Here is a 23,492-nt window from a genome sequence, read left to right as displayed (position 1 = left end):
TCAAGTCACTACATTGTTAGGTGAGGCTTGCGATAGCACTATGTTTAAATCTCTTTTGAGTTTAGTAGTGTTTGGTTCTGAAAAGAACCAGTGGTTGACAACTCAGCATTTCGATCAGTGTGAGTCTACAAAACTCTCCTCACAATTTCTGGATATAATTTTTTCAACAATTTTCAATTATTATGGTTTACCCCCAAATCGTCCCATAGTGGAGTAGAAGAAGCGTAGGAGAGCTGAGAAGAGCAGCGATTGAAAGAGACTAGCCATCGATTTCACAAAACTCTTCCTAAAACTTAAGATTAATCCTAAGTTAGGACGAGTTACCCAACTCGAGATAAGAAGAGTCCTAACTCTTTGTGAAATTGACGGCAGGTGATGGCGGCGACTCCAGGAGTGGGCTCCCATTACAATTTAAGGATAAGGGGGCCACGGACACAAGTCTATGACGAATAATGACCCCCAAAAAGTGCAAATTTTATGCAAAATAGATTTTAATGAGTAGCGCATATGACTATCCTCTTTTTCCGAAACCGTGATCCGACTCACAAACCGGAAGATTCTTCCCAGGTTAAGGTGGTCAACAACCCCCAAAAAATGAATCATTCTACCACATGGTTTATGAGTTATGATGTAAAACAAACTATGGGTGTTTGTTAAGGGGCCCATGATGCCTAAAAGGCTAGACCTTTGAAGGTCTGCGACACCACCACTGAGACCAGATCATAAATTTACAAGCAGTTATTGCAAACATTAAAGGAACAAATTCAACAGTTTGTTCTCTGGAAAGTCCTTATAATAATTCAAATAGTTCCAGAATTTTTTTTTTCTAATCCCATCATTTGCTAGGAGATATATAATCCCCTTGTTAACTTTCTACTTACTACATTTCTATAAGTATTACGTTAAAATCTCCTTGTTCTATGAAATACCTCCTGATACTTATGCTGTAAGATTTCTTCTAATCCCTTCTTTTTAATAATTGCCACCCTCATCCTCGTATACACTTTAAACTCGAAAACTATGGCACTTCAGAGGGAGCCATTTCTCGCAATGTTTTATACCATCAACCTCTCCCCATTACTAGCTTCCAAGTAAGGTTTTATGCTAATAATTATTTTGACAATTACCAGTAGTGTCCACTGCCTTTAAGTTGCATCTCTTCAACAACTGTGTTGTTTCAGTACCCAAACCTTTCAGTTCTAGCCTTTTTTCTACATGAATTTCCATTAAATTCCAACAAGGAAATCTCAGTAAAGGAAATCTAGGGGCTTGGCTATAGTCAGCCCCTGGATCAATGCCTACTGTGCCAACCGAATAATACCCGTTAACACTGAAGGGAAATCCATTGGGAACAAGACCGTGAAACCTCTAACCCTATAAAGCTAGAGGGCCTAATTTTGTACCTGTAAGTACTACCATAAAACAAGAATTTAAAATTCCCTATCGCCGTTTTCCAAACCATGACTTTGGGAACGACACCTTGAAACCGCAACAACTATAAAACTAAACTGTCCTTTGAACTTTGGCTGAAGCAATGATGTACATTATGTATTTATGTACTGCCATAAAACAAGGAGGTAAATTTTCCTTCATACTTCCTTAATACCACACCTTCAAGAAGAAGACCTTGAAACCCTTATCTTGGCTGAAGCAACATTGTACATGTACTTGTAGGCATATGTACTACCATAAGACAAGGAGATAAATTTCTGTTCCAACCATAACTTTGGCTTATGAAGACATTTTGAAAACATACACTTTTGCTATTGAGACTAAGAGTCAAAGCCATGGATTTGAAAAGAGCCATTAACAAACTAAATATTGGTTTAGCCCTTGCTGGTTTTACTTGAGCCATGGATGAAAATTTACCCATGCTTGAGCCAATGTAGCTTTGAATATGTATGTGTTCGTTTCACAATAGTGTGATGAGAGAGGCACTAATGACAAAAAAGTCTGTATAACTTTGATCTCGGTTTTAGGAGGTATACTGAAACAATAGTATTTCCACCTTAAACTTGAAAACCCCTGTATTTAAAATCCAAGGAGCTTTTGGAAAGTCTGAAATATCTCATCACTGCACATCGTGGCACAGCATGCCTTACTCTGGTTTTGGGATTGTCCTGATAATGCCATATGTGAGGATACCTTCATGAATTTGTATTATCTCTCCATTTTGTCTTCTTAAAGGGTCTATGTACTTTGTGTAGGACAAAAAACACAATGTCCACAGATTTACATTAAACTTACACAGTTTGAAGATAATGATAGTAGAAAGCGTTCCTTAAAATATGACTTGCTGAGGCGCTGTATTTTTTGAGAAATGAGTAAAACAATGTCATGATAATAATTTATGTCTCAGTGATCATGAGACGAAAATTATTTTAGCATGTAAAAAGGTATTTTCATTACATTATTTTACTCATTTCTCTAATATTTTAAGATACCCTTTCTACCATCACAATCTTCAAATGGTGTATATTGAATGTAAATCTGTGGACATTGTGTTTTGTGTTACAAAAAGTACCCAAATCCTTTAATCAGATTCAGTTTTGGGTTTCTAAATGATGGAACAATGCATCAGCTCTATACACACGAGCGCGAGTCTTTCCTGACACATATCGTGAATCAGTGTGAGAGGCAGCGTGACTTAAAATACCGCACATTTCTGCACCCTGTCTTACCGCATAATCGTAACAGCTGCCTAGCACCAGCTGATACTGCTGGTCTGATTCAGTGATAGTACCAACCAACTACATGTCACAAATCACCATCACAAGATGACAAGATGGGGGGGGGGGTTCGGGTCACTATTCAATGGGGGTTCCCTCTGCCTCCCAACTTTCCAGAATGTTATCAATTTCATGAATGGTGCACCCACTGTGATTATTGACTATTAGTTATATACACCAAATGCAATCTTGATTGACCTGGTGAGGCTTGGGGCCTCAAAACTGGAATGCAGGTCATGGGTTCTAATCCCACTCGTTTCCTTGCCGAATGTCAAGATAGCTACATCACAGTAGAGGGACAACCCTAAAAAAATCTGTCCCGTAACTGCATCCATAAAAAGTTGTATGCAAAAAGAGTTTGAATACTAAATGATTTATGTGCTAACTTTTCCTGTACGAACTTCCTTAAGCTTCATGTCAGCTATCTAGTAGGCCTTATCATTTCAATATCTCTGCAATTTGTATGTAGAGTTAATAGCATAGGCCTACATGTAAATGCCTTAGCTTAAATGCACTAAAACATTTAAGATTCACGCATGAATGAACTTACCCGATCGTCATAACCAAACCTTGATCTCGAGTTCCTCAAGCTCAAACTCATACAAAACCATTTTGAACTCATACAAAACCGGAGCCCGAAACTGAAACCGGCAGATCCAAAAGTTCAACAAAACCACACCATCAAAACCTAATCAAGAACACTTGTCCCCTAATCTTACCTCTTCGATCAAGTACGTTCACAACTTTTAGAGTCAATCCCGGTCAAGAAGCTGCTTCTGATGGCTTATAGGGTTAATGGATTTTCCTTCGACAAGTCAAAAGTGTAAGTTTATAAGAATGTAAATCTCCAGAACAGGGTGGGTTCTTCTTGCTGTGGCTGCTATATGCCCGAACTATTCCAGTGTATAAATGTCTGGAACACCACACAGTAAAGGCTGGCAGGAAATGCCAGAAATGGCATCAACCATTCACTTCCTGGGGAGCTATCCGGAGGAGTAAACGATGTGGGTGGAATTGAGGAAGTTAAAAAAGCAAGTTTCATATTTTGTTCCCAGCCTATGTCAGTAACTTATATCGTGTCTCACTGTACCAATGTGCATACTATCCCACTGTCTGTTCGCCGTTCAACAAATGACCGGTTCATACTTCCTGCAAACGCTTCATGTGATGAAGCAAATTTTCTTGAGTCACAATTGGAAGGGGAACGCGTACCGATTTTTACGTCTCCAAAATTCACTTCGCATTCGCATTCCCATGAAGTATAAACCAGACTTTAAACAGCCAATGTACCTCTGGGATAATCTGGAACGTACAGTCATGGAGGAAGACCACAGTAATTCACAAAGACAAAAATGCTTCATGATAAAAAATTATTTCAGCTAATCTGTGGTTCATCCTTTGAACTTCAGGGAACTCCAGCAGCCATCTCTGATGGATTCCCTGACTACCCTTATGGCAAAAATAATTCAAATTCGCATTCAATGAATAAGGACCAGATTATTATTTTTTCTGAGCTGCCCAAGTATTGTTATCGGATGTTTTCAGTCACCCCAGTCAATTTGAAACTGCTGTGCTTGTGATGACAGTCATACAGGTAGGGCAACATTTGTGGTAAAAATACCAATCACAATTTTGCGCAATTTCTACCTAAAATTCCCCAATTGATTAGAAGTTAATAAAAGTAGGTTGTAAACTTCTGAACCTTAAAACCTTATCCGGCAAATTTTTTAGTTTGAGATATCCTTGGTTTTCGTTTTGTGAATGCCGCAGCCAGTGATGTCATTGGTTCGCGCTGTCACCTTGCTAACATGGATGGATCCGTAACAGTCTTTTCCTATTTCTGAGCAAGCAGACACTCAATTCAGCTGTAACTTTCACAGATATCAAACAATACTTTACAGATCTTTGTCGAAAATTTGTCCTGTAAATCGGCATTACATTGACATCAACCAATAACCCTACAGAGACACCCCATGGGTTTGAATGTAACCAGAACAAAATGGCTGAGTGATGAGGTCCAGCTCTCATTTTTAAAACACATAACCGACAATCACCACGGGGCCCTTTCTTTTGGCATATTTTGTGGTGCTGTCCTAAATTGTACCTTTTAAAAATTTACACTTTCCTTGCAAAAAAACCTGCTGACTGTTTCCAGTGGAAAATTGCCATCAAGACAACTGGAACAACGTTCAAGGTCTTGAGTTTCATTGTTTATAAAATGTACCACACTTGGACCTCTCAATTCTCAGACTCATAATTATACATACAGATCCAGAATCCAGACTTGGGTTAAAATATGGGTCAAGGTCTGGACAAAATCCAGAACACAGAACACTTGTTTCCTCATAAAATTATTCCTTAAAAATCAATGTTGTTTCAAAAACAAACATGAACCAAAGGCCGTAGAGCAAGGTGGACAGAATTAAATTTTAGATCCACGCTGATAAAGTGTTGTGACCCTGTCACTGTCAGGAAATTCAGGGGGGAAATAACACTAACAGCAAAATACAGAAAGTCATTGTGGTGGAGGAGTTATGTAACTGATGAATCGAAGACAGATTGTAGTAACAGCATAATGGGTGATTTGACAAATTGATTTCAGAAATACTAGTTCCTAAAGTACCATTACGTGATTGTTGCCACACTCCCTGGCTGTACATTGGTAAATTTAATGACCCATGGAGGAGAGGTAACTGACCAGGCTAATGTCATTTTTTTTCATGATGGATCAATTTCGTTCTATAGAACAGGCATCATTGAATGAGGGTAGATCGAATGAGGGTCCAAGCATGGAGGAAGGAAGTTACAAGAAAGGCATTTCCTCTGATAATTTACAGGCAAGTTTATTGACGAGTAGAATATTTGGAATAAATGAATAACTTACCTTTATCGTACCTAGAGTGAGGACAGAGATGGTCATACTACCTCAGCCTCTATAAAGCAGTTATCCCTCAAATTGAAAACAATCAAAGCATTTGATGATTTTGCACACAATGGCAAACACTTTCCGTCAATCCTTCCACGAAAAATGTACCATTGTCCACGTAGTCCAGCATTTCCTGAGAATTATTTGTTTGTTCTTTATGTCTTATGTAATAAGGCCTCCAGTGCCCTAGAGCATTGACTTGTACCGATAAAACAGAGATAGTCTCTCTCCAATCAGTCGCCTATCCTCTTCACATGAGCAAAACCCCACAATATAAAACCCATCGAATGAGATTTTTATCATCATAAAGGCATCATCGAATGAGATTTTTATGTAACCCTACCACCACCCCATGTATTTCGCCATGGTTTCATACTTTATGGAAGTTTCCTGTGAATCCCAAATGGTTTCCTTGGATTCCCAAAATGGCTGACAGTAGCTGCAAGTAACGTCCAGTGTGGGTCTAAAGTAGGTTACAGTTAAACACCTATGTTCCGACCACCCTTAGTTTTTTTCTCTATTCCTAACCCTATATTAGTTAACATGTACATAATGAAATACTAGGGTTTTCGGAACATAGGGGCATCAGAATATAGTGCAGTCACCCTAAGCATTACAATCTTGTTTACCCATAGTAATTATGAAAATTGACAAGAAGGGCTGGTTGGACCATGGAGGAACCTCCATGGTTGGACCATGGAGCTGTTCCTTACTCAATCATAGTTGTACAGTTTCATATCAATGTCAATGCCTGCAGAACTGTTCCAGATCATATTGTTGAACCCTAAGGACACTTTAGAGTGCTAATTGACATGTCAGTCATAGAGGGATTGATTTCAAGCACTAGCTCAATGTTTCAAGTGCTAAGTGAATAAGCCTTCAAGCACTGTGGGTGGAACCATTCTGCCAGTAACTTTAACCAATGGAGTCTGGCACAGGGTCCATCGTCCAGATGAGTTCAAGGTTCTTCCTGAAACTGTCCAATGTTTACCAACTTCTGAAAGTGCTCTCATGGCTGTGAGTTAACTCTATTTTCAAACAACTGCTTTCTGTCACCTTGAAAGACAAAGTTCCTTTTTGGTTGAACCTCTAAAGCCCGGTTCATACTTCCTGTGAATGTGACTGCGATACGAATGTTGACGTCACAGCCCTGTTTTCACTGCGAATGATTCCCAGGCGTTGAGCACATTTTTGTGACATCAAAATTTGTTACACATTCACAGTCGCAGGAAGTATGAACTGGGCTCTACACAGACATGTAGGGCCTACATCTTACAGAGTCGAACAGAAGAAAACAATCCACATGCATACTACTCAGGGGGGATTCAAACCAAGGACCCCTCTTATGCTAGAGCGCATCTAAACCAACACATCATCAACCATGTACGACTATGTTTTGTGCACTTAAACATAATCTTAATATACCGTACCTTTAAATCTTAACAGCCTTCACTCAACATGCATTTTACTTTAACGACCTAAAATACTTTTCAAACTCTTGACAACTGAACAATTTTGTAGGCTTTGCTTTCAGAAGTGTAGGCCTAATGTGTTAAAACTACTTCAATGCTAAGGTCAATTGTAAACAGGTGAATACAAAAAGCTGACTTTAAAAAAGTTCAACTACCCCCATTCAACTTCTGGTCATACTGAGCAATTTGTGATTTTTTGGGTGTCAGTGAAGTATGAAGTGGACAACAGAACCTTTGAACTGAAAAGATAATAGAGGCCTCCTGTCATGAATAGGGTTTCTGGTTTGGGGGACCCAGTCATCAACCTCACAAATCATCCACAAAGACCATAAGTGTTGCCACGGTAAAATGAACTTTTTTTGCTGTATATTGGTTCTTTCAAAAGTCGTTTTTCACAAACAGCGCTGAACCACAACAATATAAAGAGATTAGGCTACGAAACGTCAACAAACTGGTTCAAACTCCTAATGATATATTCAGGATGGAGGTCAAGAGTTGTCAGGTTTTTGGCAAAGTAAAAAAATCAGGACATCACAACAATTATTGTAAGGAGAGCTTTTTCTTGTTTTCCTTCCTCCATCAAAACACCACTACTAAAGTGAGTAAGCCCATATGCCTAGTCAGCGAGCAGAAGGGTTTGTTGCCAATGTTGCGCTCAATAGCCGCCATTGTGACATAAATGGTAAACAATTGTAACAAAATACCTGGGAAGGAGCAGCTTCTTTTGTTTCCATCAACAAAATGTTTAAGTCACATCCTCTGGAGAAATGTTCAACAAAGCCGGTCATGCAGCAAATAAATACATGAGGATTCAAATTTTGAAACAACATTTAGCATGTTGACTAATACAGCATGCTTGATTTAATGTCAACATTTCCTTAATTATGTTACTGTTGACAACTTTGTTTAATGACCAGTTAAAATTTCCCCCTGTCCCCAGAGTATGTCTCTCACGAGGATATAAATGCATCTCCACTACAACACAGTGTATAGTGATGCACCAAGAACACACAAAATCTGTTAACAATGTTGTCAAAGTTACTAACAAATCATGTAAGAACGCAAGAATTCTGTCCTGTTTCCCTGAAATGTTTTCAATATGTTTCTGAAGTAACAGAAGCAACTTACCCGAAACAAAGGTGTTTTAAAGTAAATCCGTTTTGAGCTTCATGAACAAGTTGTCATCAGCCTTATAGTAAGAGATATTCCTGCTGGCTGGCAGAAGTTAACAGTTTTTTCCTGCTGGCTGGCAGAAGTTAAAAGATATTCCTTTCCTGCTGGCTGGCTGGCAAAAGTTTGTAGACAAAAGGTGTTCCTTCTGGCTGGCAGAAGTTAAAATATATTCCTGCTGGCTGCCAGAAGTTGAAAAGGTATTCCTGCTGGATGGCAGAAGTTAAAAGGTATTCCTTCTGGTTGGCTGGCAGAAGTTAAAAGATATTCCTTCTGGCTGGCAGAAGTTAAAAGATATTCCTGCTGGCTGGCTGGCAGAAGTTTCGCCCAAACGGGTATTCCTGCTGGCTGGCAGAATTTTGCGGCAAAAAGGTATTCTGGCTGGCTAGCAGAAGTTAAAACATAGGTATTCCTGCTGGGCGGCAGTCAGTTTTGTGACAAAAGGTGCTCCCGCTGGCTGGCAGATGTTAAACAATATTCCTGCTGGCTGGCATTTTTTTTTACAAAAGGTGTTCCCGCTGGCTGGCAGAAGTTAAACAATATTCCTGCTGGCTGGCAGAAGTTCTCTGACAGAAGGTTTTCCTGCTGGCTGGCAGAAGTTTTAAAGTAGTCCTGCTGGCTGGCAGAAGTTCCAGCAATAGGTTACATAGTACAGTGTTTTGTTTGCACTCTGTAGGAAGCTTATCCACTTAGTCAGTCTGCATACCACATCCTTCCGACCACTGAAGAGAACGAGGGGATAAGAACCTTGGCCCACAATTGACCCAATGAATACACCCAAAGCATACCCAAAGTAACTCAGTAATCAGTTCAAACACACCTGTGATAAGCAGTCACTCATTACCAGGCCAGCTACATTTCCAAACAACGTCAGACCTGTGTAATAGTTAAAAAGCAGGACAGTTCTTTTCAGAACTGAGAAGTCTCCGAACCCCTGAACATCTACTCTACTCAAGACAGTTCTCTAAGAACAAACTCTACCTGGCAAGTAGATACACACATGGTGTTACCGCAAACCAAATATACATTGATACCTCACCATGCAATGCCTCAAATCCTAGACACTATTATTTACTTTTTAATTCGTAACTATTTAATCATTCTGGGAGTGAAACCACTGAACTTTACAAACTTTGAAGATAATTGAAGATAGCTGGAAAGAAGCGGTTTTGAAGTATACATTTTTAAGAGGTTGGAGGAAAACACCCCCCCCCCCCATCCCGCCTTCCAACTGGGGAAAACCTGCCCATTCAGCTAGGAACTGTAAACCCCAATCCACAGGTGTCCACAACTGGATTCAAACCTGGGACCATAGAGGTGAAAAGCAGGGAAATAACCACTCTGCTGAGCAAATACTTTGAGGGAGAGGGGGCAAGGATGCTGAAAAAAGTCTGAAGTACAAGATTCCAGAGGGGAGAGTTATATAATAAGCACAAGCTGAGTGCAGTGTGGTGTGCCTGTGTGGGCTCCAGTTGAGGCCCAAGTTTTTGAAAAAATCTTCTGTGGATTTGAGAGCCAGATGACAACATTGTTTTGCAGTTGGGTTTGGGACCCTTGTTTATTGTATTTGTTTGGTAGGGTGGGGGGGATGTCTTGCTTTTGAGAGCTGTAAGACCCAGTGCCCACTTCAACATTGCGCTGAGGGCCGGACGACAAACATGACCAGTCTATGATGTGACAGCTGTCCTCATGCCTCCTCCAACAGAGCCACCTGAACAGATTAAGACCCGAGCTGGTCTTATCCAGCTTACATCTCCTCAGCCAAACATACACCGTCAGTCCTTTTAGACTGAATGTTCCAATTTATGCACCACCACAGTTGTGAAAATACCCTTTTTTGAATCTGACACGCTTGCTCCGGAGAGAAAGATTAACGCTGGCACTTTGTTAATCCGTGTACTTTCTTTTCTGCTCTTAAAGGTTTCGAGAAATAAAATGCTGCTTACAGAAGTTCTGCTCAGATGCCAGAGTGCAAGAAAGGAGACTAGCATTAATGGTACAAAGCATTTGTATTGCACTCTCTGAAAAGAGTGCTAAACGAGCTACTTAAGAACTGGACAGAAAGCGTATGCTCATTGTGGAAAGCATTTGATGTACAAAGGTTAACTTTTTTTAGCGCAAGGTCACTGGACGAAAAACTAGTGAAAACTAGGTAGAAAAGATGGGAAAACAAAGAACCATATCAGATAATGGTTCCTGTTAAAATCCATTATGCAAAAGTGCTTTGATTGTGGAACTACCAGCAGAGAGTACCATAAAACAGAACCAATATCCATCCAAGTAAGTAAGGTTTGTGGTGACACTATGTACAAATCTGTTTGTGAGTAGGTGGCTCCGAGAAGAGCTGGTTTGTTCTGCTAGACTTTCAAGGCAGTGAGCTCTGACTGTCTTCTGGAGAAAATCCATCCAGTATAATGAAAAAGCCTCAAGTTACTTTCAGCTTCTATAAGAACTTTGAAATGTTTCATTCCGAGTATTCAATTTCAAAAGATGTGTGGAAAGAAGCCAGTCAGACCACCCTCTTGACTGCTAGTACCCTCCACAAAGTCAAAACAACCAAAAAAATTGTTTTGGAAACTAAACTTGAGGGTAAAATAAAAGGTTTTTCTTCTTGTCAGCAAAATGACTGACTCTTAATCTGAATACCCTTGTCCACTAAATTAAGTGCTTCATTTGGTAACTAGGCTCAAATCATAGAGTCTGTCAGACTAAGAAAAATTATTTGGGGTATCACACTTTTCTCAACACCCCTTTGGTACTACCCCCTCCCCCTCCCCCCCCCCCCTCCAATCCACATGCAAGGTTCGGGTCTGAGGTGGGATTCGAACCGAGATCCACAGGGGTGAAAGGCTAGGATAGAAACCACTGAGCCAACCGGATCCCCCAAATATTGTAGGCGTCTTGGGCATTTGAGCGCCTTGATCTAGTGCCGAGGATACCTGCCCTTTATAAAGCTTTGTATTGTTATTATTATTAAATTTAGTGTCATACAAAGGTACATTATTATTATTTTGAAATTCTCCTGGATGCATTTACCATAAATCTATGTTAAGTATATAATAATACAGGAACACATTCCTACAATCTCTGCACCATTTCATAAACCGTTCCAGTCAAAGTTTTGTACTTCTTATTCATAGACATGTCCCGAAGGTTGAACAAACACCCATTCTCCTTGTGTGTGTGTGTGTGAGGGGGGGGGGGGGGTGGGAGGTTGGTTGAGTGAGAAATCTTACCAACAACGAGCAACACCACAAGTGGTTTTAGAAGAGTGGGGCTTTACAGAATACAAACAGTGGTTTGTATGTGTAGGCTGTCCGAGATTACCATGATTATAGAAACGTGCACAACTAATGGTTTTGTTATACTCTGCCCACAGCCGCTATTCAATTCAGGAGTCCATTGTATGGTCTCCCGACCCCGAAAAACCTCAGTCTCTCACTTATATAGGAATTTTTAAAGCTGGTGGTGGATAAATTTTTATTTTTGTAAAAGATAAAAGCATATTCGAAGAAATCAGTTTTCTGAGGCTCATTGTTAATTGAACCAAGTAAAATTTTATTGTTGTCGTTTTTGCTTTGAATTTAATTTTGAAGCAAACCTCAAAAGAGCAAACTTGTTTGAGATGTGGTGAGATTCTAATTTCATCTTTCATTCTTCATTCTTGAAGCATTCAGACAACAATGGTAATTGTCAAAGACCTGTATCTGTACTTCATGTGGAGCCAGTAATACAACTAGATACATAAAATACTAAACAAACCTGTCAAACTTTAATCTCAATTGGTCACCAGAGTCATAAGAAAATAGTTAGAAACCTAATCACTGTCTTCAAACATCCTCCTTGGACTCATTTGCTGATACTAAATTCTCAAAAAATCTAACTTTAGTTATTATTATAATAGCGCAAACGAAAAACAGTCAAAATGTCCAAAAAGGAAATGTCACTTTCACTTTGTTTGTTTTCTAATTAATGACCTTAAAAACTGTCTTGGTACAAGAAGCACTGCAGCTTTTGATAAAGTAATACTGATGTACAATAAATTTGAGAAATGATTCCCCTCAAAGGAAATGTTTAAGAGAAAGGGATTCAAAAACATTTCAATCTGAGAGAGTTTTCTGCAAGAAACGTTCCTCAGATTGGTGTGTTCCAGTTAAAATTAACTCTTCCTGCGTGGACATAACCGCTCCAGTTTTTCGACAATATCTAAAGCATGCTACCACCCTTTGAAATAAAATTGTCATAGGTTAGTTTTATTGTATCTATAGGATTAAAACAACCAAAGGTATACTTTGCGATTAAAAAGAAGAGAAAGGCTAAAAAAGTTTAACAGATATATGGAGGCAAACATTATTCTAACACCATACAGTTTACAAAAGATTGAGAACCCATTAACAATGTCTTGGAACTGTTTGTCTTCTCTTTCTGAAGAGGATTGTCCACCGTTGTTGGTGGGGTTTCATTTCTCATTCTGGGTAATCGAGTCTCATTTTCAGCGAAGGAGGTACTACAAGTGCCCCATTGTTGCTTTTTCTTTAAGAAAGGACCCAAAGCACATAATAATCACCATTGACAAACTGTCTTTTAAGAAACCTATAGTTACTCATTATAATAGCGCAAACGAAAAACAGTCACAATGTCCAAAAAGGAAATGTCACTTTCACTTGGTTTGTTTTTTAAAAACACACATTTTGTTTAAACTGACACAAGGGGCTTTGACAACCAAAACTGGCTGGAAAGATTCAAATGCATATTAAAGAGAGCCTTTCATGAATGCATTGCTTAGACAGTGTTGAAATTCCTTTCCAAATCATTGCATTTCATTAACAGGAGAACGATTTTTCCTGAGTCTGTCTACTTTCTGAGCCAAAAGTTTTTGTTTAAGAAATGAACCAAAGTACATACAATCACTATTGACAACTGTTCTTCAACAAAATCTATAAACTAATTATAATAGTGATGACCAAACAATGTCAAAAAAGGAAATGTCACTTTCACTTTGTTTGTTTTCTAAAAACACACATTTTGTTTAAACTTTACACACATAGGGCATTGACAACTAAAACTGGTTTGAAAGTTTCAAATGCATTTGAAAGAGCTTTTTCATGAATGCATTGATTATGTACAGTGTTGATAATTCCATTCCAAATCACTGCGTAAACGGGAGAACAATTTTGCTAAGTCTGTCCACATTCTGAGACCCAAATCGCTCCTATACTACTGTGTAAACTCCAAACAACGGGCAGAGAAAAGACCAATGTTTGCTCCCTGTATTGTCATTCAGCCACCCCGAAATTCCGGTAAACATTAACTTACAACTTAAAGCCGGATTACAATTTCTCTAAAAGACAAGAAAAGGCCTTGGCTACTTTACAAGAGTGTAGATTAAAGAGGGAATCAACAATGGCACTGGCAGCAGCTCGCCCCTTCCATAACAAAACAACCTAACTCAACAATGAACAATGATGGTTTCTTATATAAATTCATTTATGGGTATTTTGGGGCGTTTTTTCACCCTTATAAAGATTCTATGAGGCATTCTATGAATGGATGTGGGAAATTTCCCTTTCACAATGTTTGCCTGAAATGCTTTAGTTTCTTTGGAGTAAAACAATTAGTTTTGATCTTCCGAGTCCGAACACTTGAGCACAAACTTCCACAGGTTTGTTATTTCCTGTAAATTTTGGGTCACCAAAAGTGCAAATACTGGTCTTTGACATAACCAATGTTGGCCACATGATTAAAGGCACTGGACAGTGTTCTCACTTAGTGGTACCATCCCAACATATGCATAAAATAAAAAATATGTAAACAATTTTGCTCAATTGGACATCAAGTTGCAAGAGAATACTGAAAGAAAAAACACCCATGTTGCACAAATTTGTGTGCTTTCAGATGCCTTAAAAAGACTTCAGGCCCAATGTCCCTCAATATTTGAGTGAGAAATGACCTTATTCTCAAAAACTATGTTATTTCAGAGAGGGTCATTTCTCATAATGTGTTATACTCTTCCATTGCCTGTTACCAAGTAATGTTTTATACTAAAAACCATTTTGAAAAATTAACAATAGTGTCCAGTGCCTTTAATAATGCAGCTTTCCTATCAGGGATGGCGTGGAAATGATTCAGAAGGGTTAGAGAGTCCACCAAAGTTCACGACCCCAACAAATCTATAACAAGTTTCCCTTATCCCACGATCACCACAAAAGATCAACAAATCATCCCACACTGTGGCATTAAATTTCCTTGAAACAGAAAACCCAAACTATGAGTACAATCTGGGACATTTTTCCTGTTGACATAAACTGAATAAAACTGTTTTGAGTTTTTGGTTCAAGCATTTGAGGGCATCGACCACTGACTTCTAGGAACACTGAGAAACACAATGAGTACAACTTAAGAGTTGTTATAATATGTACGGGTTTAGTGCTTAAAAAAGTTCTGATTAGACAAAATTTATTTTCTCAATCATATGGCCTTCTGAAGTCAACAACAAGAATTCTACTTAGAACAAAAGAAGTCCACATGGGGCTTGAAACACTATGTGGACTTACACATGTCCATACAGCGTTAAATTCAGGGTTAAAGGCAGTGGACACTACTGGTAATTACTCAAAATAATTACCATCATAAAACCTTACTTGATTACGAGTAATGGGAGAGGTTGATAGTATAAAACATTGTAAGAAACGGCTCCCTCTGAAGAAATGTAGTTTTTGAGAAAAAAGTAATTTTCCACCAATTTGATTTCGAGACCTCAGATTTAGAATTTGAGGAAATCAAGCATCTGAAAGCACACAACTTCGTGTGACAAGGGTGTTTTTACTTATTTCATAGTTATCTCGCAACTTCGAGAACCGATTGAGCTCAAATTTTCAAAGGTTTGTTATTTTATGCATGTTGAGATACACCAACTGTGAAGACAAGTCTTTGACAATTACCATTAGTGTCCACTGTCTTTAAGGAATAAAACTTAACTGCACAGAACAAAGGAACGCCACACAAAGACTGTAACACAGAGCTGCAAGTGGGAGTGGGGGAGGGGGAGGGAGGGGTGTGTGGGGAGGGGGGTCGAGGGGGGGGGGGTCTGTGGTAGACAGTGATGGGAGGGAAAGTCGATAAAGTCATTGGATGAAGTAAATTCTTCTGTTCACTCTCAATGTAGTGAACACATTGGACACATTGTGTTCCCATCACCCCTACACGTACTGCCTGAAGTCATGGCGAGTATTTTCTCTTTCTAGAAGTAACAACGATCTTGTTACAGAAAGAATGTCTCCCTAACCCACAACAAAAAGCTCTTGTTGCTCCAAAATCTACTGAGGTTTCATTCTCATAGAGTTAATGTGACTCCACCTTTTAAAGGGGTTGCCCATGGCTAGGCTAACAAAGACTGCAAGTCGAAAACTAGCAAGCGAAGACTTAATTTGTCTATGACACCAAATCTTCCAATAAAATTGTATTCTAAACAAAGGATTGTATTCTAAATAACACTGGAAAATAAAAACACCTTAAATTTGGGATGAGGGTGCTTATTTTTAAGAAACCCCATTTGCCAATCCTGCCTGATTTGGTGAAACCATTAAACAGGTTTGAAAATAACATGAACATCAGTTGGGCAAAATCCTTAAATGCTCCGAGCACAAGTAACCGGAATAGGAAGTCAAGTCATATTCTCTGGTTTTCTTTGTTGACTTAATAAATGATTTGTCAAGTTTTCCTTTATATACTCCACGGATTATAGCCTAAATAAGTCATGTATGAAATTCAACACTTGAAAAACACGACAAATTTACTGGAGTACAAGGGCTGGCCTAAATCTTGATGAACAGACTTTACTTAAACTCTTCCCAGCTATACATGTATTTAGTAAAAATTACACTGATTTTCTACAAGGGTGAAAACAAAAATTAGAAATTAAATTAAACCAGGATAACTAGGGTTTATTGTGCCTATGTAATATTTTTACATTTTTTTCATTAAAAAACATGAAACATACCCTCAAAATATCCCCTTTACCAAAGTGAAGGACTGACTGAGACTGATTAAATTAAACCAGGATAACTAGGGTTTATTGTGCCTGTGTAATATTTTTACATTTTTTTCATTAAAAAACATGAAACATACCCTCAAAATATCCCCTTTACCAAAGTGAAGGACTGAGGGCCTCCGACCCAATTAACCTAAACTAACAATAGACCGTTATCATATTGGGCCATATTGTTTTTTTCTTCCTTTCAAATCAATGTAATCAAACTGAGGCTGGAAGGAAAATTAGCCTGGTTCCTTTTTGTACAATGAATATTAGTAACTGTTACTGTTGTTGGATACAAGGAGCATGACCAAGATGTTGACAGCATGATAAAGGTCTATTGCTTATCACTGGGCCAGGCATTCCAATCTTATCCACGTCTAAACCATTTGGAGAGGAGGATATGGAGGATTGAGGATGCCTGTAGGAAAAAAGCCCCAGGGAGTAAAGGGTTTTAGTAACAAATTTAAAGGTTACGAAAGTTACAAATAATTCTTACCCTGATACTGAGTGTCGGACAACATCATTCCCTGAAGCAGGAGAAAAAAAAAGAGAAGAAAAAATAAGTTTGAAAGTAGAACAAAACCAGAAGTTTTATTTAGTAAGCCATACCATAGAGTAAATCAGTTTTAAAGGCACTGTACACTTTTGGTAATTGCGCAAATAAATTGTTAGCATTTAGGGTACGTTCAGACGTGGGGTTAAACTAGTCCTTAATCCAAAAGTGCTAAACTAACCCTGCGTGTGAACGCAATATTCTGGTCCGCGAGGGTTAGTTTGACCCACTGAGCTGGGCTAAACTAAACCAAAAAAATTGGTGGACTAGCCTAACTTAGCCCAGGTTTTACGACCAACCGCCCGCTGCGAACCGCTGCGAGGCCCAGTAAATCATCGTTGGAATGCAACTGACCTGCTACTTCCGGTCTATTTTAGCCCAAATGACCGCGGCAACAAAGGTGACATCATTCCACGTGTATGGATGGATCGGCAGCGAGTATTGGGTGGTGTCTGCATGAATCCATGGAGCTATACTATACTGAATATCTCCTTGCGTCTCTCCGCTGCCTTCCCTTTATGTTACCATTAAGTTTTGGGGCCCCGGTATTCCCCTTCGCCGAAAATGTTTGAAATGGAATCGCACGAAAACAAGTTCTCATTTTTAGTAGCACTATTTAGTTTTTAAATTCACTTATTCTGTGCGCAACGCTACTTTTAGTTGCGATAACGTAACCATCCTGCCGACGGCGTAGCCGGAGGGTTACGAAGCAAACGCAATGTGAGCAGGGCGAAGTGGTTCAAACCCAGGTTCAAATTTTCAACCTTGGTCTTCCGCTCCGGAATCTGGTAAGTTTTTGTGCCTTTTCTTCAAATTATTTCCTCAATGGTGTTTTGAGTGATATTGTAGGATTCATTAGACATTGAGGATCAGTTCGTGTTTCTAGAATTTGTGTCATGATTTTCAAAAGTGGTAAAAATGGAGCAAATCTGCTGACTAGCTGTCGAAATTGTACGTTTTTAACCATTTCGCCCTGCTCACATTGCGTCTGCTTCGTAACCCTCCGGCTATGCCGTCGGCAGGAGGGTTACGTTATCACAACTACGCTACTTTATGATAACGAACGGGTTTTGCTTTGAAGAAAGTGGCATCTAATCACAGCTAAGCTACACACACGGGATCGACAATATTAAGACCAAAGTTTGGGTTCGAAAACTAGGTTGTATCTGGTTCCTGCCCTCAACAACTTTACGTAACAGTTATACGGGTACCAGACTAATGTTGAATTAAAAAACAATTTTTAACGTAACATGAGAATATGTGTAGGCTACGACTTCTCAATGACTAAGTTGTGATATATTTACAAAAGTTCACACTCGAAAATAATTTGAAGCTTTCAACAACAACATGTAAATGTTTCGTTCATCGCGGGCAGTGCGGAACGGAAACTTCAGCGGGCACAATAGAATCGCATTGGTGCTGGGGCCAAGCGTAGAGCAAGGGGCCAAGCAAGGATATGAAGTGATTTTGCCGTTTTTAAATATGGAATACATGATGACCATGAGGTTTGTAGAGACGATAGCGGATCGAAACCCTGTGGAAAACGCATGGCCAATGTAACAAACCGGAACCAGCAATGGTAAATTCGCTGATGCATGACCCAATAATCAACATCGTGGGCTAGTTTAGTCGCTTGACCAGAATAAACTCACTGTGTGAACGCAAGCCAATTTTGGACTAAGTCATGTTTATCTTTTGGACACCAGCGGTGCTCGGATTAAGGACTAGTTTAACCCCACGTCTGAACATACCCATAGTAACAAGCAATGGAGAGCTGTTGATAGTATAAAACATTGTGAGAAACTGCTCCCTCTGAGGTAGCGTAGTTTTCAAGAAAAAAGTAATTTTCCACTAAAATATTTGAATTTGATTTCAAGACCCCAGAATAAGATTTTGAGATCCCGAAATCAAGCAACTTTATGTGACATGGGTGTTTTTCTTCCATTCTAATTGAGTTTAAATTTTCATAAGTTTGTTATTTTGTGCATATTGATATACACCAAGTGAGAAGACTGGTCTTTGACAATTAGGTGTCCAGTTCAGTGTCTTATATAAGCAAAATCTACTTGAAAGTTTCAATCCATTAGCTCACAAATAAATAAAAAGTTTATTATAAAAAAAACATACAAAAGATTATTGAAACATTTGACTGGTTGTTATGAAAGTAACTGGGATTATAACTCAACAAAGGCCAGGAATTTCAACTTTAAGAGGGCAAGGTTATTTTCACTTTGCAAAGGTTTTTCACTGGATAGGGGGGGGGGGGCGCTTTTGAAGGGACGTCCTTCATGTAAGTATTGAAGCCTAATAACAGCCTCAGACACTAATAGTGTTGTATGTTTTTGGGCAAGTTTTAGGCCGTTGTTATCCCATTCAATCTTTCTGGAGAACTGAAATACTTTAAAGTGGAGGGTATTATGAGCTCTAGGAGCTTTGGAGGCATTGTATTAAACTTAATTTTGTGATGTTTTCTGGTATGTATATGGGGAGGGAGAAGATGGAAAAGCTGGGTTTGAGTGGATTGGGTATCTATTCCTGGAACCTAGAATCAATTGCGTTTGTTTGACTTTAAAAGCTGTTTTCCTCATGTTTTTGTGATTAATTTGTTGTTCTTTTCTTTTCTTTCTTTTCTTTTTGTTAGTGCGCCATGAGCGTCAGTCATGGCGGATACCTGCGCCTTATAACTTTTCATTATTATTATTATAAATAAGTTTTTACCAGAGGATTGTCCCCCTTGGTGTTTACTTTCATCCGAAAATTGCAGGGAAACTTGTAAAACACGTTAGTTTTTTATTCATAAATACTTCAAACAGTTTCGCTATTCCTATTGGTGGAGAGCGTGTCACGTGTTCCTATTGGTGGAGAGCGCGTCACGTGGGGGTGTTTAAACCGTTGATAATGACCAGTGTTTATAACCGGTTGTCCGCGCTAGTCTTGATGCAAGACGTTTCTTGTTACGGGCGATCGATGCAGGCACTGTCGGTGAGTTGGCCGCGCTGTGTGTGAAAGGAAAACCAGCGAATATGCACCAAGACTATACGCGCATGCGCACGATCGGAACCGGAAAACACACGCGAACATACCATGGAGGTAGAAAAATACAGAGCTCAAGCACTCGGAAACGGATAAGTTTTACAGAGTTTCTTACTTTATTACGCCTTTTAACCAAAAAGGTATTTATGAATGGGAATCAAAGTGTGTTGGATCGGTTTTCAACTAGTGTTTTAAACCCGCCGGGGCCTGGTTCTTGATAATTTACCTTGACTTCGTCTCGGTAAAGTTATCAAGAACCAGGCCTCGTTGGGATTAAACCACTAGTTGAAAACCTTCACCACACATTGATTCCCATATTATAGGTCTAATTATCATAGCAATAATGTGCGAAGCTAAAATAACTTGTCGGAACATAGGGGTGTCGGAACATAGGGATGTCGGAACATAAGGGATGTCGGAACAAAAGGGTGTCAGAATATGGGGGTGTCTCAGACACCCCCATATTCTGACACTGTCTGAACAGGTTGTCAAAACATAGGTTCAGTTGCTGGAACATATATAGGGGTGTCGATACATAGGGTTGTCGGAACATAGGGGTGTCCGAACATCTAAATTTGACAGGGGAATGCAGTCCCTCTTGCTCTTCCCCATCACCACATTCAATAGCAGCCTCACTTTCTTTAAGATTTTTTGTAACCACCCCTGGCCTCTCCAGTCCCCACCCCCCTCCCAACATCAACAGACAACACACATGTCATGCATACATCTGTCCTGTCCCGTCTTTCTTTCAACACTCAGTGCAGTCTTCCAGTAGCCATAGGGTGAAACAGGAATGACCATGAAGGAACTCAACTTATTGTTCAGCAATTTGCATGATCGAACCATACTGAGCAAGGACACAACGCAGAATAAAGAAATCTCAGGACTTACGTTTTTGTACTGTGGAACTGGACGATGATTCTGTGCCATCCGAATTTCCTTTCGAAAAACTTCTTGCAAACTTTAAAATTCTCAAACAACCGTCTTCCACACCCAGTCTGTGTCCTCGAGAACTAACACCCGTCAAAGAGCAACACTCTCTTCGGCTTTCAAGTAAAGTTGCAAAACACCTCATGCAGTAAACTACTCAACCATAACTTTACTTTTTACAACACAAGTCTGTCAACACTTACAATAGTGTACTGGCTGTGTGGGCAGCGCACGGTGAATGGGCTGGGCCGACCGCAGACGCAAATCACGGCTTGGATTGCACGCTGTGTAGGTCGTCGCGTAGTCCCAGTCTCTCGTCGTGTTTGTACAGTGTACGTCGTACGTGGTGGGTGAACAACCTTCAGCTTCGGAAAAATCTTTTTAAAAGTGCGCCCTCTTGTGAAAAAACACGCATAGTTTGTCAACGTTTTATTGGATGTGTGAGAAGAAAAAAACTCATGTGCGTCACGCCACGGCCCAATAATATTCATAGAGCTGCTAAGCACAAACATATGGCTTAGCATGAAATCAATTTTATTGGTGGGTACGGGTGGAGATGGTGAATGCATAATCACCAAATATCACGTAAACACATAAGGCCTTATATTGGTTGTAATCGAAAAAAGTTTTCTCTTCTTTAGGATTTCGAAAACTTTTTTTATATTTTTGTTCGACTTATAGGGAAATAATTATTTTTCAGATAAAAAATAAAGTTTTATGGATGGTATTACACATCAACAAACACGGCGTACTGCATATCAACGTGCGTTAAAAAGACATGATTATTGTTGCATTTGAGGCTTTTCTTTTTTCGAAAGTCACAGAAGAATCTGGAGTTTGTACCATGATACCTTCCTTACCGGTGGCTGAACAATGCCAGTATAGGGGGCACGGGTAACGTTCCACCCACTCCACTACACACTATGTCTATATGGTGTTTGTGTACGGAAAGTGTGGTTTGACATTGTAATGATTTTACTGCCAATAATTATTTTCAATGAAAATCCCCTGAAGAAGCTGCTAATGATTGGTGGTAGCTGCTTCGCGGTCTCCCGGCTTGGCAGAGCCTACTTCATGCAAGGCAAGCAAGCCGTGCACACCGCAAAAACCAAGGCACGTGAGTTCGCTCAAACCTCGGTAATTTTACGAACTCCAACCAACTCAAAAGAAATCTCTTGTTTAGTGTACTGGATTTAAACAGAAATGTCACAACCTTCAACTTTTAAAAGGACTTCATGGTGGTGGTGACAAAAAGTCTGAGGAGAATCCCGCCCTCTATTGCATCACCTTTATTATTTTGCAGTCTGTTGGTTGAACCTAAGGGTTGAACTTGGATGACTCCCTCATAGAAATCCCGAGAGTGATTTCAACAGCAAGAGTCCATTATAATTAAGAATGCCCGAAAAATCCATCCATTTATTTTAACCCCCCCCCCCCCCCCAATTGACCCGCCATTTATACTTGTTATACTGTTTTCTTTGATATTGCATTTGTATTGTATTTCTCTTCAACATGTTCTGGAGTTCTTCTTAGCTTAGGCTTACGTTTCAATTTTGGTTATAGACCTTATGCATTGACGTCATCCAGCCGCCATATTTGAGGTCAAACGGTGACGAAACAATCGAAACGCACAAAGATTGGCCAATGAACAACCTCCTTTTGACCTCAAAGCGGGGGCGCCGTACTGAAATGACGTCATGTGCATAAGGTCTATTGTACATTTAGATTTGGATTTGTGCGCTTTATAAGTTCTCATTATTATTATTATTATTATTATTATTATTATTATTATTATTACTAGATTCGGCAAAAATCAGAACCGAAACTAACACTAACAGCGTTTTGAGTCTTTTGAGTAGGACAATCCCTGTTTACAGCTCACGTAGGAGGCTAAACTGATGGTGCGTTGTTGACTCCGTCATTGGTCATTGGTTATTATTTTTGTTTTCCTTCTCAACATTGTTTTGGAATTGGTTAATTCCTCGAGTATATGTTTAAAACATGATGGAGCGCAGACATACTTCTTGTTGTAGTTGGCTGATTTTGTCATGAGCCTCAATACAGACAGCCACTGTCATTTATAAACGTCAAAGTATTATTATTTGAAGTTATATTAGCCAATGATGCCACACTCCACAAACCATGTTTACATGGCGATGATATCAGCCACTTTGGGAAATGTTGCCGATTCGCGTTGGAGAGGGTGGGAGAGTGTTTCATCCTGCCACATGATAATTTTTTTTTCTATAGAAAAACAAATGTGAAAAACAAACAAATAATCGCAAGAAATATTGAATCCTCCTCATACAGCTAGAACTTAAACGAAAAAGAAACCCCACCCCATCTTAAAATTTCATTGCGACCCCCCCCCCCCCCCACCCACGCCCCAAAACAACAAAACAAGAAACAACTGGACATTCTGTGATGAACCTTATACAGGACATCTCAGTCTGGCTAAACAAATCAAAAAATATCAAAATAATCACATGTTTTACTTTCGCAAAGCATTTCCGTTTTAATTTCCTCTGCGTTATTCTACCTCCACATTGGTGGTATTTTCCAGAAGATCCATTACGTGACGTTGATGCGTGAACTTCCCAAGTTTGTTGATAAACAAGCAAAAGGCAGCATAACACTTTACCCC

The 23,492-nt window shown here is 39.4% G+C and overlaps 1 protein-coding gene across 1 annotated transcript in view; it reads right to left on the bottom strand.

The window, feature by feature from the left end:
- Positions 1 to 21,107, bottom strand: part of LOC117293033 (neuronal-specific septin-3-like) — a 51,102-nt gene extending 29,995 nt beyond the window's left edge. The window contains exons 1-2 of the mRNA XM_033775239.1: positions 20,810 to 21,107; positions 16,829 to 16,859 (exon numbers count right to left, since the gene is read on the bottom strand). Coding sequence (XP_033631130.1) covers positions 16,829 to 16,859; positions 20,810 to 20,848 — 70 coding nt within the window. The 5' untranslated portion in view covers positions 20,849 to 21,107. The remainder of the gene's footprint in view (positions 1 to 16,828; positions 16,860 to 20,809) is intronic.
- Between the last annotated feature and the right edge of the window lie 2,385 nt (positions 21,108 to 23,492).

The sequence above is a fragment of the Asterias rubens genome, chromosome 7 (assembly GCF_902459465.1).
Source record: "Asterias rubens chromosome 7, eAstRub1.3, whole genome shotgun sequence".
In the NCBI taxonomy this organism is placed as follows: Eukaryota; Metazoa; Echinodermata; class Asteroidea; order Forcipulatida; family Asteriidae; genus Asterias; species Asterias rubens.
Note: the sequence above shows the minus strand (reverse complement) of the source record. Positions and strands in the feature narration are given on the sequence as shown.